The 17,987-nt window shown below is 35.8% G+C and overlaps 1 protein-coding gene across 8 annotated transcripts in view; it reads right to left on the reverse strand.

The window, feature by feature from the left end:
• The window catches only part of OPA1 (OPA1 mitochondrial dynamin like GTPase), an 81,929-nt gene that overhangs the window by 40,594 nt on the left and 23,348 nt on the right, over nucleotides 1-17,987 (reverse strand). For all 8 annotated transcript variants that reach the window (XM_069557464.1, XM_069557435.1, XM_069557418.1 and 5 more), the window contains 13 exons: nucleotides 15,225-15,329; nucleotides 13,106-13,192; nucleotides 12,373-12,486; nucleotides 11,585-11,665; nucleotides 11,385-11,459; nucleotides 10,991-11,062; nucleotides 10,809-10,908; nucleotides 10,136-10,266; nucleotides 7,175-7,247; nucleotides 7,014-7,086; nucleotides 5,763-5,878; nucleotides 4,526-4,590; nucleotides 3,657-3,733 (listed from right to left, as the gene is read on the reverse strand). In XM_069557464.1, coding sequence (XP_069413565.1) covers nucleotides 3,657-3,733; nucleotides 4,526-4,590; nucleotides 5,763-5,878; nucleotides 7,014-7,086; nucleotides 7,175-7,247; nucleotides 10,136-10,266; nucleotides 10,809-10,908; nucleotides 10,991-11,062; nucleotides 11,385-11,459; nucleotides 11,585-11,665; nucleotides 12,373-12,486; nucleotides 13,106-13,192; nucleotides 15,225-15,329 — 1,169 coding nt within the window. The remainder of the gene's footprint in view (nucleotides 1-3,656; nucleotides 3,734-4,525; nucleotides 4,591-5,762; nucleotides 5,879-7,013; nucleotides 7,087-7,174; nucleotides 7,248-10,135; nucleotides 10,267-10,808; nucleotides 10,909-10,990; nucleotides 11,063-11,384; nucleotides 11,460-11,584; nucleotides 11,666-12,372; nucleotides 12,487-13,105; nucleotides 13,193-15,224; nucleotides 15,330-17,987) is intronic.

Below are 17,987 nucleotides of genomic sequence, written 5' to 3' on the forward strand. Positions count from 1 at the left end.
CAACCTCTCTTCCAAATCATTAGTCCTCAGCTTACACTGGCCAATTCCCCAGTGAATGTTCTGGGTAACTGTAGGCTTCTTCTCTATTCTAAGTTTTGCAATCATCCAGGGATTTGATTCAGTTCAGTTCAGCCGCTCAGTTGTGTCTGACCCTTTGCGACCCCATGTACCACTAAAACACAAAATACAGTTACCATTATAGTTCTATTTATTACCCTCTTTATCTCCCAAACTTTACCTATATATTCTTTCTTGTAATTAAAAAATTTTTTCTTTCTTCTTTTAAAGCATAGGACTTACTCCATAAAATAATTTAAAATCAATACAGAAAAAGAAGTCCTTCATAATTTCTCTTTCACTGAAAGTAAAGGTGTTAGTCACTCAATCGTGTCTGCCTCTTCGTGACCCCATGGACTGCAGCCCATCAGGGCCCACTGTCCATGGAATTCTCCAGGCAAGAATACTGGAGTGGGTTGCCATGCCCTCCTCCAGGGAATTTTCCCAACCCAGGGATCAAACCCTGGTCTCCTACACTGAAGGCGGATTCTTTACCATCTAAGCCACCAGATGATCACTATTCACAGCTTAATTTATCATTTAAAAAATTTAATGCCTACATTGCTATTTATGTGTTGATGCAGGTGATATTACACATACTGTTTAATTAATATAGTATAAAGCTGTATAGTACATGGGTTTCCATGTTAACATCCTATATTTTTCAATGGCTACAGAGCAATCCACTCTATGGATAAATCAAATATTATGTAATTCCAAATAAAAACCTAGTTTTCCATTTGTTTTACACTTACACTATCACTTCTATCCTCGAGGTAGCCTCTCAAATATCTCAAAAATGTAATCTCTTCTCCATCTGCACAACTACTATTCAAGTCACTATTCTCTTCTCATCTAGACTATCTCAATAGCCAACTGTCTCCTTGCTCAGTTTTCTCCACTTGTATTCCACTCCCCCTACTATAAAAATCTTTCTGAAATGCAAATCTGACCTAAACTCTTCACTGGCTCTCACTGCTTGTAGGATAAATTCCAACTTTCTGAACATGGTTTCTAAGGCCCTTAATCATCTATATTTTGTTTATACCTACATTTATTTCATCTTCTGCTTCTTGCTTTTTCTATGCTAAAACTATAAGTAACTGCCTTAAGTTATCCGTGTCACTTTTCTTGTTCTCATCTCTTGGCCTCTGAAATATTCTGGTCACTGGCTTACCTAGCACCTATATATTCTTTAAATCTCATTATAAGAACATGTTTTGATTATTTACACCTAAGCTAGGGTGCTTATCTATACATTCCTATTTTCCTTTCATTGTTTTAACTTCAACAAAATAAGCTTAATACTTCTCACCAAAAAATGTATGCATACCATGATACCATTTTTTAAGTGTATTTCTATAAATCCAGCCAGCCATCCTTCTAAATAAGGATAATTATCTCCTGCTAGTGTACATAATCAACTCCTAATGATCAAGTGAAGTATACTATGTGAAAATGCTGAGAGTGTATTTCTCATTATAATGAATCATAAGTCAAATGTAAACTGCCAATAACTTTCTTAAAATATAACAAGTACAGTAGACAAAAAACTTGTCAGAGTGCTTCTGGATCACCAAATACAGATCAGTCTTCTGACTCAAATAATAATAAACATTATAAAGGTGTATCCTAAAATGTCACATAAGACATTGAGCAGCAAAAAGATACTACCTAATACAATATAAACTATGTCACAAAAATAAAACATTTTGGGTGCAATGCAGTTGATATCAATGTGGCATGAACAGCCAAGATTAGGACCTGCTATTTTGATCAATGTGTTAATCTACAGAATCTGGGGAAAAAGAGGGGTGGTGAAGAAAAGATCCAGCAACTCAAAGAATAAATCTCTAGCAACCAGATGTCCTACACTTCTCTCCTTGCTGGCTCAATAGGTAATCTGACAATATAGTTTTCTTGTGCCTCCACAATTCACTTTGCCACCCATGCGTTTATCTTCTAGGCTCACTTAAGTGTAGGTATACTTTGATTTCAAACTTCCTCTGTCCAAACAAAACTAACCATTCCATTTGATGATGCCAGAAATTTACAAAGGCACATTTTTCTCCATAAATAGTATTAGTTATTATAGTTTTACAAATCACTTCTTTTGTATATTATCCTCATACAATCTAGTAAGCTCAATAGTATTATTCATTCTGAATGTATATATGCATATGTTTACATACAGACACACACACATATCTATCTCTGGCAAACTTCAAAAGCTGGATGCCCTACAGAAAAGCATTGCTGTTCAATTGCTAAGTCGTGTCTGACTCTTTTGCAACCCCGTGGACTATAGCCTTCCAGGCTCTTCTGTCCATGGGATTTCCCAGTTAAGAATACTGGAGTGGGTTGCCATTTCTTCTCTAGGGGATCTTCCCAACCCAAGGGTGGAACTCGTATCTCCAATAAAGACAACAAATTTGTTGTGTGTGTGTTGTGCACTTTCCTGATGGCTCAGATTAATCAACAAATATAGGTAAGATCAGAATTCTTTTTCGGACAAGGAGAAGAGATTAAAAATAGGCAAATTTTGATTACTTTGAGAAAAGAGATTTTACTTCAAAATAAAAATCAAATTTTGATTACTTTAAGAGATTACTGAGGAAGAAAGGGCACCAACATAGGGAAACTAGCACAGAATATAAACTTCAGGAATGGATACTACTGTCTACGTTCAATTTTGATAATCTTCAACTGAGCATATAAAAGTTACAGAAAAAAAAATTTATAATAAATGGCAGTAAAGACAGTTCTACTCTGAGATTAATAAATTCTTAAAATACTACAGATTTTATTATGAAGGTAATTTTTATATGTTATTTATTAATTAAAATACAGATTATAAAAACTTAAAGGATATTTATACATAGTTTGCTTGAGATACATGGACCCTAGTTGTTTGGTTACAGTGCCATTCCAACATATTGACATAAAACATAAACTGAAGATGACAGTTGGCCTTAAAAGCAATATGCATGAGTATTTTTCAAGAGTACATTTATTTGCTATTTTAAAAACATCTCAAATAGGATTTATTTTCAAATGTGATTTGCACAAAACACATTAGACACATATTACAAAAGCACCAGTGTTCTTATGTATATATGAGAATTTTAAAATAATATACTCTTCTCCTTTCACAAATTAATTTTCTCTGTAGTTTTGTTCTTTATGTGTGATCAAACAAGAACAACTAGTTTTTGACAGTCTGATACTTGGCTAAAAACACGATATAACATAACTTTTACCTAAATGATTTTACAGAAATCAAAATTATGTATTTTTTAAGTATAAGGAAAAACCTAAGATGAATTAAGATTTCAAAAGAGCATGGAGAAAGCAATCTTTCAGAATCTCTCTTCTCAGAGGTACTTAATGAATACCTAATTCATTATACTTAAAATATTTAATTGGTTAGACTAAAATAGAGGTTTTATTTTATGGAGACATTTTTATGTTCTTGTCTGTTTACTAAGTGCTTGGGGGATGAGCCAAGGCTACAATAAATCGCTGGCTTATGAATCTAAAGTTTAGTACTCCATTATAATTCACATAGTAAAGTCTTTGAGAAAAGGTCAAATACTCACCAATGTTTTGGGGTAACCTGGCTCAGACTGATAACTTCATCGAGGATTTCATTTTTAGCTTTTTCAAATAGTTCATTCTAGGCAACATAGATAAAAGTAAGTAAGATTTTCATAAGACAGTCAATGTGCCCTGCCATGATTTTCAGAGATAACTAAAAGGAAAGCCTGTGACAGGCTACTGGTTGGGCTTAGGTTTGAAGCATCCATGACCTGCAAGTAATGCTCTTCTCGTCTAGACTCTTTTTAGGAATGCCAATAACCAGATAAGGACACAAAAATTGACACAAATGCCTACCTTATTCACTCAATTCTTTTTTTTTTTTTAATATTCACTCAATTCTGAATGTAGCTTTTCATGTAACATTTGTTTAGGTAAGTTTTTCATTTAATATTATGTGATAGCTGTCAACACATATTAATTTAATATAGTAGTGACAGTATCTGATGTTGTTTTACAACTGATGGCATTTTAAAATAAAGGAAAACCAATACTTAAGTCCTATTAACTTAAGAGTATAAATAGTAAAAAGGTTAAAAAGCTGATGCACTATTTTTAAAAGTTTATATTACATAAACATGTTAATTTATAAGACCTTGAAAGAATAGTCTTCAACTTCTCAGAAAAAATTTTTTAAATACTTGCTTGCATATGCTAGAATCCCTAATTGATTTTTAGTATTATGTAATAAATGATTTAAATTATTATAGAAGTGACAACTGTTCCTCCAAATGTATTCCTATAACTCTAAAATTAGTAATCATGGTTAAAAACAATTTAGCTTACCAGATTTTATTTATCAACTTAAATTCTGTTAGAGCACAATATTAAATTAGATACACACAAGATCCATAAGGCACACAAATATTACCCGGTCAAGTTCTCGCAGGCGAGGATAGTTATTCTTCCACTCAGTTTCAAGGTTAAAACGAGTTGCTGAGGAAGAAGGAAAGATGCTCAGGTTTGAGGAATCTCCTTCGTTCCAGTCACAGTGCTTAAAGGCTATCTCGCATATCTGGTATATTAACTGAATTTCTGAATGTGCAATGATAGCTCCTGAGTACTCTGGGCTCTCAACATCTGCTGCTGCTGCTAAGCTGTTTCAGTCGTGTCCGACTCTGTGCGACCCCACAGATGGCAGCCCACGAGGCTCCTCCATCCCTGGGATTCTCCAGGCAAGAATACTGGAGTGGGCTGCCATTTCCCTCTCCAATGCATGCATGATGCTAAGTTGCTTCAGTCATGTCCGACTCTGTGCAACCCAATGGACAGCAGTCCACCAGGCTCCTCTGTCCACGGGATTCTCTAGGCAAGAATACTGGAGTGGTTTGCCATGTCCTTCTCCGTCTCAATATCTCAGAATCTGCATTATTGCAAGTTTTCCAAAGTAATCCTTTTGACTTTAGTTTTTCCATTTTCAATCCACAGATCACACAGCTGACACAATTTAGTACAGCTGCTAAGAGCATGGGACTCTGAAGTCAAGTCACCAACTCAACTCTGATTTTGAACTCCATTCAAATCCCAGGTCTATTATCTGTTACTGTGTGATGCTGGGTGTGTTATTACTTAGGCAAGTTATTCTCTGTCTCAGTCTGCTCTTTGGTAAAATGAGAATAATACAAGATTGCTGAGGGACTAATGGGATAAATAGGCAGGATTTCCTAATGAGAAACCGGAAGGAGGGTATACTCTTGCCAAATGAAACTATGGAAGCAAGCCAAACCATGGAAAAGGAAGGCCTGGAATTCAGGAACCAGTACAATATACCTGGAAGTACACTGGCTGCTCTGCCTCCCAACACATTTCCTCTCATTCCTCTAACAAGGCGGAATCTGAGTTCTCTATAGTTTTCTAGGCTCTTTCTCTCAAACATTACTGCAAACTTTCTGTTTAAACTTTGTAATGTGCTCCTAGCAATCGTTCCTCTGAAAGGAAAAATCCTGCTCTCATACAACTGAAGATTGGTATTTTTCCATTTCCCATATACTAGTATAGTAAATGAATGAAAAGCAACTGTTAAAGGAAGTCAAGAACCTGATGGATGCCTAAGTCTGTCAGGTAATAAAATACATAAATTTGAGAGCTTATTTTAAAAACCAACGTACCTTTGAAACTGTCAGCCTGTTGTTCAACTGACTCTCGTACCATTTTCCAAAAGCAGTCTGATACAGCAAGGCTTAGATTTCTTGTAGTCACCTGGTGTGCCTTTAGCATGCTTGTCCTACAAAACAATAACCAGAGTTCAAGTATATTAAAGTAGCAGAAAGGACAATACTATCACCAAGTTTGAGAATGTGCTTGTTATAACCTAATGAGAACAACTATTAATTGCTTTATACTAGGGCTATCCAATGAACTTTCCACGATAAAGTAATCTATATCTGTGCTGTCCAATACAGCAGCTACTAGTCACATAGGTTACTGATGCCTTGAAATGTGTGACTAGTGTGACTGAGAAACTCCAGTGTTCCTTTAATGTTAATTAATCTGAATTCAAACAAGCACACAGGGTTAGTGACTACTGTAATCAATAGCTTAGTTATTGTTATTGTTTAGTCGCTAAGTAGTGTCCAACTCTTTGAGACTTCATGTACTGGAGCCCACCAGGTTCCTCTGTCCATTGAATTCTGCAGGCAAGAATACTAGAGTGGGTTGCCATTTCCCTCTCCAGGGAATCTTCCTGACCCAGGGATTGAACCCATATCCCTGCTTGGCATGCACAGTTCCTTACCACTGAGCCACCAGGCAAGCCCTAGCATAGTTCTACCCCCATCCCAGAAGATAATTCTCAAGATTATGGGTGAAAGGACTGCCTTGACTTACTATACTAATATAGAGGAAAACACACTCTTCCAGCTCAAGATTCTCTACATGTTACAATGTTTTAAAATTCAGCTTCTCTTTAGCATTTCCTTTTTGCTTTTCTGTTAGTATCTTATTTTCTGTTAACATCTGTTAGTATCTATTTAAGGACATCCCTTTGACACTGCTGCCTCTCACTCCCAACTTTCCCCAATACTCTAAAAGAAATCTGGACAGGTATTTAAAAATGAGTGTTGATTTTTTAAAAAACCACCTTGTAAGTAAAACAACTTAAGAGGTACTGGTGGTGTCTCCAGTGCCCATATGCCAAGGGGCAGTTGATTACAACACAATGTTTTGTACTATGTGATCAACTGCCCCCAACTTTGTCACAGTAGTCTGAGGACTTGCTTACTAGAGACAGATCACTATTTGAGAATTCATCTCTGGAAAGTCAACGTCAAACTGATAAATGTAAGAGAAACTTTAAATTGAAAACAGCTGAAGTTACTCCCTCACTATCAATTCTTTAAATATTTCACCAAGATACTTACTTTAAGAGTTTTGAATTCTGAAAAAATTCTTCTTCATAGTCTCTTATAGCTTCAATGCTTTCAGAGCTGTTTCCTAGTGAAAGATGGTGGTAAAGTTCTCACTAAGTTCATTTTTATTATTTGAAATAAACAAAAAACTGTAATGATCCATCTTTGCATACCTTTTCCTGTTACAACAGCAAAATAACCTAGAGCTTTCATTGGGAAGAGTTTTCCTTCAATTATCTGCTGAATCTATTTTTAAAAGTAGGAAAAAATAAACATGACATGTGAGTTTACATAGTTTCAAAGCATAATATGCTATTTAGAAAGCAAATTTAACAATGCTGCATATGTATATGTTTAGGTAAATGTATGTCTGTACAAGTGCTGAAACGTATTTCAAATGCTATTTGAAGAAAAATAAAACATTTACTTTTGTTATATTAAAAATGTATTATTAAAACATAAGCACCAAAATTAGAACTTGGAATGATATACAGTGGCTTAGGGTCAGGCCTTAGTTTGAATTTCTGCTCTGGCACTAACTAGGTATGTGGCCTTAAGTAAGTTCCTTAACTTTTCAAAATGGTAGTTGTAAAGAGTATATGATATTTAACACAGTGCCAGGCATGCAGACATAATCAGTAAACAGTAGCTACTATTATTATTTCCCCAATATCTTACATTCTAACAAAGTTGGATGGTTTTTTTTTAATTAACTCTGAAAAAAAAAATTTGGATCCATTGGTCCTTAACTCTTTTGGGTCAAATCTCTTTTTCTAAATGTAGTAAAAACTGCAGACTCTGTCCCCAGAAAAATAAACATTTGCACAGATTTATCATTCACACACAATATAAAAGAATTCCTACTTCCAGAAACTCATTCAGATAAATATTGAGGTAAGAATCCCTCCTCTAAGATAAGTAACATTCTTAAGCTAATGCTAAATCTTTAGTGTAAAAAGGAAAGACTGATATAAGCTTCAACTGTATTCAAAGGAATACAAGCTCATTACCCTAAAGAAGAGAAGAAAATGAAAGAAAAGATGGGAAATGGGAAGGAAGCACAGAAGTTTGCTTCTACTTCACTTTCCCACTTCTCCGTATCAGGACCAACACTGCCATGGCAGGCCTTCTCCTTGAAAACAGGGCAAAGCTAAGGTCATGGAGACTGCAGAAAAGAGTTAACACAGCAGGCTTGAGACTGCTGTCCTCAGAAAGGCCTGCTTGTCCTTGGCTGGCATCTGTGAACTTAACTGGTAAACAATCCCCTACATTGATACAGAACTTTCCCTAAGTAACAGTGGCTTATTGTGCAATCAATGTGGTTTATGAACATCTGCTTTCCTTTGGGCGTCTGGAATTTTGGTATTTGTGGGTGCCTATGTGACCAAGCCTCAATAAAAACCTTAGGTGCTGAGTCTCTAGTTAGTACCTCGTTGCTGGAGGCTTAAGCGTTTCCTGTGTGACTCTACTGGGAAAGGACTCCTGGAAAATTGAGCCTGGTTTCCTTCAGACATCATCTCTTGCATCTTCTTCTTAGGTATAAGTATGACTGTGTACTGAGTCCTGTGAGTCTTTCCAGACAATCAGTGAACCTAGGGGTGGTCTCTCTTGGGAATCCTTACCACAGAGGCATAGTCCCACAAATTTTCAGATTTGTGATAAAAAGAGAAGCTCTTAACAGAAGCACAAGGGATGGCTACTTATATTTTAAGCTCTTGTTCTATGGGGGATGAAGTTATAATAACAACAATGGATGATAGCCATAATTTACGTAACACTATCATGCTAAGCTCAACCACTTTACAACAAACATTTAACTCAATAAATCTTCATAAGCTATGAGATGTGCTTGTGCTTAGTTGCTCAGGTGTGTCAGACTCTCTATGACCCCACAGACTGCAGCCCGCCAGGCTCCTCTGTTCATGGGATTCTCCAGGAAAGAATATTAGAGTGGGTGGCCATTCCCTTCTCCAGGGGATCATCCCAACCCAGGGATGGAACTCAGGTCTCCTGTGCTGCAGAATTTTAGTACCACTAATATTTTCATTTCCAACAGGTGACAAAGCCTAAAGCACTGAAAAAGTGAAATAACTTACCCAATGTTACATAGGAACAGCAGAGCAGATGGGAAACTAAAGCAATCTGGCTTAGTTTGTGCACTTTCACCCACTTTTACATTATGCCTTCACAATTAAGAAGAGAGCATGCCCTAGTAAAACTTGCACACAATGGTACCTTGGAACAAAATTCTTTCCTTGTTAAGGGAGGAGGAGAAAATGGACACGGAACACCATGCATAGATGTCACGTGTGTGTGTTTCCGTGTATGCTTAGGGGCTAAGTCTTCTGACTCTTTGTGACCTTATGGACTGTAGCCCACCAGGCTCCTCTTGTCCATGGAAGTTTTCAGGCAAGAATCCTTCTTCAGGGGATCTTCACAACCTAGGAATTGAACCCGTGTCTCCTGCGCATTGGCAGGCGGATTCTTTATCACTGAGCCAACTGGGAAGCTCATATAGAAGTCACAAGAATATCAGAAATGAAAATGACCCTAGAGATAAACTAGCCTAATAGACTAGATTGTGCACTTCCTAGATGCAGAACAAATTAACAAGATTTGCCCAAGGACATGTAGCCAGCTGTTGGTAGAGCATGGATAAGAATGCTGAGCCTGGACACCCCATCCAATGCCCTCTTTATTATGAAAATCTGCCACACGCTCTTTAATCAGTTAACAAAGGTAATGTTTATCTGAATAAAAAATTTAAAAATTTAAAACAAAGAATAACATAAGTAATGTCCAGAAGGAATCTAAACTATCACTAGTTTTACACTAATTTATGAATATTAACTAACGTTAAAAAATACTGCAATAAGGTTAATGACTACTTCAGCCTACAAAACTTAGAGTAAGCAACATTAGTTTTAAGAATTTGAATCAAACTAGTTATAACTGTAGAATTACACTTAAACCTCAATTCTGCACTTACATAATTTACTACAACTTTACAATACTTTGCTTTTTTAATGAAAACCAAGAAAAATCCCATTACTACTTTTATTTCACAAGGAAATCTTTTTCCCCCCAATCCTTTTCTGTCATAACTAAAGCTTGCATAAAGAATTTGCCCTCACCCTGCTTGGACTAGTCACATTTTTCTCTGCCAGGTCTACTTTGGTCAAAACAAATATTGTCCTTCTTCCATGAGGATCCATTTGACTGACCAAGTCTGTAACAATGCTGCGTTCAGCATCCACAGATCCATCTGAAAATAAATTGAAAAATGACACTGTAATGGCTACAAAGTGGGTTTTAAAAACTTCAAGAAGCTACCTCTTGTGTCTACACTATAGTAAAATCATTTCTTAATAGTTGTGAAAAGAAATTCTAGCCAATAAGAATTTCTATGATGCCTACACAGTGAAATTCATCAAAATATCACCAACTTCAATTCTACTTACTAATAAAATGAATATGAGGAGAAAATAAACATTTATTTTATATTTTTATGTAAAGTGAAGTTGCTCAGTCGTGTCCGACTCTTTGTGACCCCATGGACAGCAGCCTGCCAGGCTCCTCCGTCCATAGGATTTTCCAGGCAAGAGAACTGGAGTGGATTGCCATTTCCTTCTCCAGGGGATCTTCCTGACCCAGGGATCGAACCCAGGTCTTCCGTGTTGTAGGCAGACACTTCACCATCTGAGCCACCAGGGAAGCCCATGTTTATGCAACACATATGTAAAACAAACCTTCATTGCTAAATAAGGAAGAATACTAGTACAATTAAAATCTTTCAATAAGATTTACCTTGAATACATAGTATGATGGCATTAGGGTTCTGCATGTAAGCTTTGCTGATACTGAAAATAGTTTCCTTTGTGTCAGGAGCCATGCCTGATGTCACAGTCTTGAAGAAAAAGGTTTTAAAGGTCATTATAAATGTCTGCCACAACAGAATAAGATAAGATACATGTTTTGTATACACTCACATTAATCACACCTGGTAGGTCAACAAGCACCATCCTCTGCAGTCCAGGACCTTTTACATTTAAGGATATGGTCTGTTCAGGGAAAAAAAAAATCCAAAAGCCAAAAAACTGAGAGGCAGCTTGTTAGGAATTTTTTTGTTGATACATATCCTGAAAATTCTTTATCTCATTCATTTAGATATGTGGTTCAGCAAAAAAGTTATACTTTTTCTGATCATGGGAGTAATTATTTCATAAAACTTTCCCACAAAATGAAACATTCTTTGGAATATTAAAAAAAAAAAAGACTATCTTTGAACTGCTTCAATCTAAACATCAATGCTAATATCATGATTCTAAATAATAAAACACTGGATTTTCATAAAACATGGTTGAAATGAATTACAGCCCTTACCTCAGGGCTAACAGTACAGCCTTCTTTCACATTTTTCCGCATTCGGAGTTCTATTTCATGTCTTAATGCTGCAAGCTATCAATGGAAAAACAACAAAATCCTAAAAAGATTGTCAGTTAAATATTCTATTTAGTTGTCTTTATAAGTTTACACAGATTATAAAAAATTACACATATAAACCTCATACAAAACCTACTTACATCTTCCTCTTTAGTAAGATCAAACTCCCGAGAACTATCTTTAAATAAGGCCACGTGATGAGGGCCTTCACTGAGAGTCACCTGAAATTAACAGAAAATTGAGAAGACTGTATTTACAATTTCTATTAATTCCCACAGTACTTACATGGTTCCATTTCCCAGTCAATGTCATACAGAGTACCAAGCACAAAACCATCAATCTCAAAACTTAAAAAACTAAAAAGAAATTTTGCATTTCACATTAACGGGTAAATTTAGGTAACAATTCATTTGTTTAACATCTATTTACTGAGAGTTAAATGTGTCAGAGGTTGTAGGTCTTCTCCATCTCCACTCACTCCCTAGGCGATCTCATCCATTAGGGAGCTAACTACCACTTTTAGATGCTTGATTATGACTCCTCCATTTCTATCTCTAGTCCAGATCGCCCTCCAAACTTGCATATCCAGCTGCTGCTTTGTTAACATCCCACAGGCAAGCCGCACACTCCTGATCTTTGTTCTTGTCTGAGGGGTGACTTCTACTAGTTTCTACACTAGGAATAATTCCAAACACTACATATCAATTATTTCTTTTGTCAAAATTCTTCATTTCAACACAATGGACAAACTTCGTTAAAGTGATTACTTCCCTGAAGAACTTCGTTTGGCCTTTTTCTTTTAACCGAAGCATGGTTAACAAACAATATTGTGTTAGTTTTGGTGTACAAAATAGCGATTCACCATTTAAACACATTAGAAAATGATCACCACAATAAGTCTATTAACCCAGAGGGCCTATTTTCTTACCTTAACTGGAGAACGTGTCATCATCTCCCCAGATCCTCTAGGAAATATTCGTGCTTGAGCAATCATTTCCAACACACTAGTTTTTCCAGCACTTTGATCTCCAACCACAACAACCTTACCACAAAATAAATACCACATACTCATATTTTTTGATATGAACTTAAAATTTAATACATTTGTAATGCTGCTGAGAATTAGTCTTTAAAAACTGTCCAGTTAAATGATTTTAAAATATCCAAAAAAAAGATGATAGTTTATACATGGATGTGTACTGAAAATAAACAGTAAAACATTAATTGGATCCATTATTTATAGCCAAATTTTCATTACTAAAGCTAAACTACTAGTTTTAAAACCAGATTAACATTACTATTGCATAAATCTCTTCCATAGATAGTTTACTCTTTACAAAGACATTTTCAATTCTGTGAGGTTATATTTCTCCTATGTACCTAATTTTATCTACCAATCAGGAATTTTAATATCATGGACATCATGCATATAGAATGCCAAATATCTGAAAGCCCTCCTTCATTATGCATAAATATAAGTAAACTAATGGACCAAAATAGTCAAACAACATTCGATGCTTGAGACATCACCTAAAACACATGAATATTATAGAGAAAATTTTGTCTTTGTCTATGTATACACACACACACATAACTTTTTAAAAAACGAACGTGCTTTTCTGCTAATGGGCAACTTCCCTGTGTACCAACTTTTCACTTACCCTTGGCAGATGATCTTGTGTATTATAACTGGCATCATAATCAGACAGAACATCAAGAACTTCAGAATACATATCAATCAAAGATTTCTACAAAATTCAAAAAAATCAGTATTATAAAATACAGAAAACATTTTTAAAAACCCACAGATGGGTCAGGATAAAAAAGCTGATAAATTCTAAGAGTTCCCATAATTATATTCTGAGTAAATGTAAAACAGTACAGAATAAAATTCTTCTTATCCAATTTATTTCAAGAGACACTGAATTAACACAGTATGTTATTCAGGATTTCCTAATCTTCCAATTAAACACTAAAAGAGGGAGGTTACTGTTTAATATTGAAGAGCTAGGGACTTCCCTGGTGGTCCAGTGGCTAAGACTCCCAGCTCCCAATGCTAGGTGCCCTGGTTCAATCCCAGAGCCGGGAACTAGGTCCCACATGCCCACAACTAAGAATTTGCACACCACAATGAAATATCCTTCATGCTGCAACTTAAGAGCAACTAAGGATCCCACATGCTAAAACTAAGGACCCGGGGCAGACAAATAAATGAGTACTAAAAAAAAAAAACAAAACTGAAGAGCTAATATTAAGTGCCCAACAAAGAAAGACCATGAACACTCAAAAGGTCCAATAAGCCAGGTACCAACTGAAAGGAATGTTTGGTGTATGCGTCAGAGAGGAAGAGAGAGACTGAAGAAAAAGTAGAGTAGAGAAAGAATCACCATGATTATTGTTAAATCGGTAAGAGCGAGTAGTGCATAGGGCAGACTAAGACGTGAGAGCGCCAGGAGCAGACATCCTGTGTTGTTCTCCCAGTAAAACCAGGGTCAAGCAAGTTTTCCGGAAAATAACAAACTTTAAGTATTTGAGGAATGACTGAACATGCAAACAGGCCTGGGAAAAAGGCTGCTACCAAGCATTTAATAATTAAAGGTAAGTTTTAATACCAAAGTAGCAACAAAATGAGGGCCTAAGTTCCTTTCATGTCCTAACACCTAAAAGTAATTAAAAGGAAAGCAACTATTATCCCTTCAACCTAAAGATAAACAACAAACTTTTCAAATCTTCATTACTATTTCACTTAAAGAGAGAAAATACAATTGCTCAGGTAAATTCTCTGTATTTATTAACACTTGGATGTGAATTTCCAGCTGCCATATATTGGCTTATAAATAAAGTCATGCTAGTATTATGCAGTTGCAATTTGGAGTCAGAACTACTAACACATGTTGATTAAATCAGAACTGCATATCCTTGGATCTTGGTCACAAAATGTACATGTCATGATGTATTGCAGTTTTGCTTCATATACATTCTGTTTATTTAAATGACATTTAAGTTAAAAAAAGAATTACTTCAATTTAATGTAGCACATACAGGCTGGTTTAGTGGGGAATAATAGTATTTAATTTACTGATAATGGTAATTTATCAACGTGCTAATAACAATACCAGCATTGTTTTTTCAAAAATTCTTTAAAATGCCAAAGGAACCTTCCAGAAGAAAATGTTAACTATTGTAAAACTGAAGAAAATGGGCTCTTCATGCAGTGGCACTACAAGTAAGGCAATAAAGATAGGACATATGTAATTTTCTATTAACTTACTGATTTTACAGCTGCAGAAATGAAGTAAGCCTAGAAGTAAAGTGTTAGTCACTCAGTCGTGTCCAGCTCTTTGCAACCCCATGGACTGTAGCCTGCTAGGCTCCTCTCTCCATGGAGTTCTCCAGGCAAGAATATTGGAGTGGGTTGTCATTCCCTTCTCCAGGGAAGCTTCCCCACCTAGGGACTGAACCCAGGTATCCTGCATTGCAGGCAGATTCTTTACCACCTAAGCCACTGGGGAAGTTTCAAATTTTCAGAAAAAAATAAACGGACTCATTGATTCACAAGCATGAAGAATTTATGGATCTAGTGAAAAACCAAATGTTTGGAGACTGTAATTTACGAAGTCTTTAACAGAAGAGGAGACCTCCCTTTCCCCCAAGGACATAAGATTAGAAAGAAAAGGATGATAGAACCCTTTGCAGTTCCTTAAAAACTGGTATTGATGAACACACAACGTGAAATGGCAGGGTTTTGAGAGCTAACAAGTTAAGACACACTTAAAATACCTTAAGCTTTCTATGATGGATGCCTTTGTCATCTTTCTGTAATACTAATTTCCTCAATTCTTTGTTCTCCTTTTCTAGCCGTTCCAAGATTCTCTGGTACTTTAACTGCAACACAGTAATACAAGTAACTTCATAAGAAACCAATCGGTTAAAAAATAACATTAAGTATAAATTAAAATCTTCCTTGATCCTGAAGCACTTAAAATGAATTATTTCATTTAAAATCATCTATGAGAATGTTGAACAAAATAATGATGAATATTATCTAAAACAATGAACTTTATAGTTTTCTGTTATAATCGGCATCTTATTGGAAAATTCTTTGCTGTTTATGTTGAAGAAATTAATAAAAATACTAACAATAAAAGGAGTTGAAAAGGCAAGCTCTTAAGTATACTCCATGAAGCACTATTTCTTGCATCAAAATTTTAAATCTTCAGTTTAGGCACATTTGACAAAAATTCAAATTTTTGTTATGCTCCTATATTATTAAAATGGAATAAAATAAAAATAGCTAACGGTACCTGACCATGCGTTACATGACAGGCCCTTTACTCAGTGTTTCACCTGTATTAACTCCTTTAACGCTTCATGTGAGACTAAGGTTATACAGGTTAGGAATCAGAGGTTAGAGATGCTTAGGAGCCTATCCAAGGTCACATGGTTTTGAATACAGGTCTGAGTTGAGGGCCCAAACTCTTTTCAGTTTTGGTAGGTTCCTATGGCCAGAGATTACACATTAATTTTTAAAATATTGACATAAGAACAATTTAAAAGACTAATACATTTATATAAGCTTTTTTGTCAAATTAGATGCTTGGCTACACACTGTTCTCCAATAAATGAGATCCTTTTCTAATTGGTCTTCTCTGTTTATACTCGATTCTATAAACATTAACCATGTTCAGAAAATCATTAAGAATTACGCTTTCTTACAACCAACTGGATTTTTAAAAAGTTTATTTTCAATTGGAGGACAATTACTTTACAATATTGGGCTGGTTTCTGCCATACATCAACATGATGATTGGTATACACATATCCCCTCCCTCCACAACCTTCCTCCCCATCCCACCAACTGGATGTTTTTGTCCAATTTTACAGTAATATGTCTTTTGTTAATGGAAAGAAAGAAATGGAAAATTTTCTTGGAAAATATGTTAGGCTGTTACAATCTTCCAAGCACAAAGTAAATAACAAGAGATCATGGCTTTATCCTCTGAGAATGTCCAACTAAAGATGAATTTAAGAAATTATACAGTATGAGACAGGTAGAACTATAGGCTAGTTTATATTATAAATATATTTTTACAGAACTTATTCATTTATATTCAGTAACAGTACACACAACAAACTTCTGGTAGTCATCTAAGAATTAGACCTATGCTGTCTAATACAGATGGTAGCCACTGGCCACACATGGATACTTAGCACTTGAAATGTGGCTAGTCTGCACTAAGGTGTGTGTTAAGAATAACATACATCAGATTTCTGTAATTCAGTAAAAATGCATAAATACCACATTAGTATTTTTATACTGACTAGCTCTATAACTATTTTAGGTTTGCTGCTGCTGCTAAGTCGCTTCAGCTGTGTCTGACTCTGTGCGACCCCATAGACGGCAGCCCACCAGGCTCCCCCATCCCTGGGATTCTCCAGGCAAGAACACTGGAGTGGCCTGCCATTTCCTTCTCCAATGCATGAAAGTGAAAAGTCAGAGTGAAATTGCTCATGTCCGACTCTTAGCGACCTCATGGACTACAGCCTACCAGGCTTCTCCATCCATGGGATTTTCCAGGCAAAAGTACTGGAGTAGGGTGCCACTGCCTTCTCACTTTGTTAAATATATTATTAACATTAAAATTCTACCTATTTATTTTTACCCTTATTTTAATGCAAAAATTTTAAAGTACACATGGCTTGCATTTTATTTCAACTGGACACTATTAATATAGGTAATGCCATTATTATATCATGAATTCTCCATAAAGTACTTTCATCAATGCCTAGCACCTTCCAACAAGTGGAAGAATTGATATCAATAGGTATATACGGTGGTAGGATTTCTACTGGTTCACTTGGTAAATACGGAATCAATTATGGGGTCTACATTTTCTGGGGCTGGAAACACTCTTTGGTATATGTCAGTCTGCAGGCTTCCTGCAGAGATGTGCTACTAGGCCATCCTGCAAAGTTCTAGGCCAGTAATTCTGAAGAACTCATCAACAACACTTCAGGGTTTTTAAGAACAAAGACTGCTAAGTTCCACATCCAGAGTTTCTGATTCAGTGGATTTGGGATGGGACCGATAATCTGCATTTCCAACAAGTTCCCAAAGAGTATTACTGATGCTAATGCTCCAGAGATCACATTCTGAGGCCAGTGAGTCTTAATCTCTGGCTGCAGACTATAATCACCCAGCTGTGAAGCCATAACAATGTTAGGGCTGCTCAGAGCACCCTTGATTCTAACATATAGTTGAGTATAAGAATCAATACATAGATATTAAGAAAACCTGAGACTCAATATACACTGGTTCCTAATTTCATTTAAATTGCTTTGTCATACTTTTCCCTAAAAAGCGACCCATTGAGTCTTTTTAATTTAAACTTAATTACCACATATCATTGCATCTACAGAGAATAATTAATGATAGAGTGGATAACGTGACAACTTTTCACGAGAATGTTCTCTACTCAATTACATTGCACAGAACAAGTCTTTAAAATAATAATTGTATCATCAACTATAAGAGAATAACTC

Source organism: Ovis canadensis, chromosome 1, assembly GCF_042477335.2.
Source record: "Ovis canadensis isolate MfBH-ARS-UI-01 breed Bighorn chromosome 1, ARS-UI_OviCan_v2, whole genome shotgun sequence".
Lineage (NCBI taxonomy): Eukaryota > Metazoa > Chordata > Mammalia > Artiodactyla > Bovidae > Ovis > Ovis canadensis.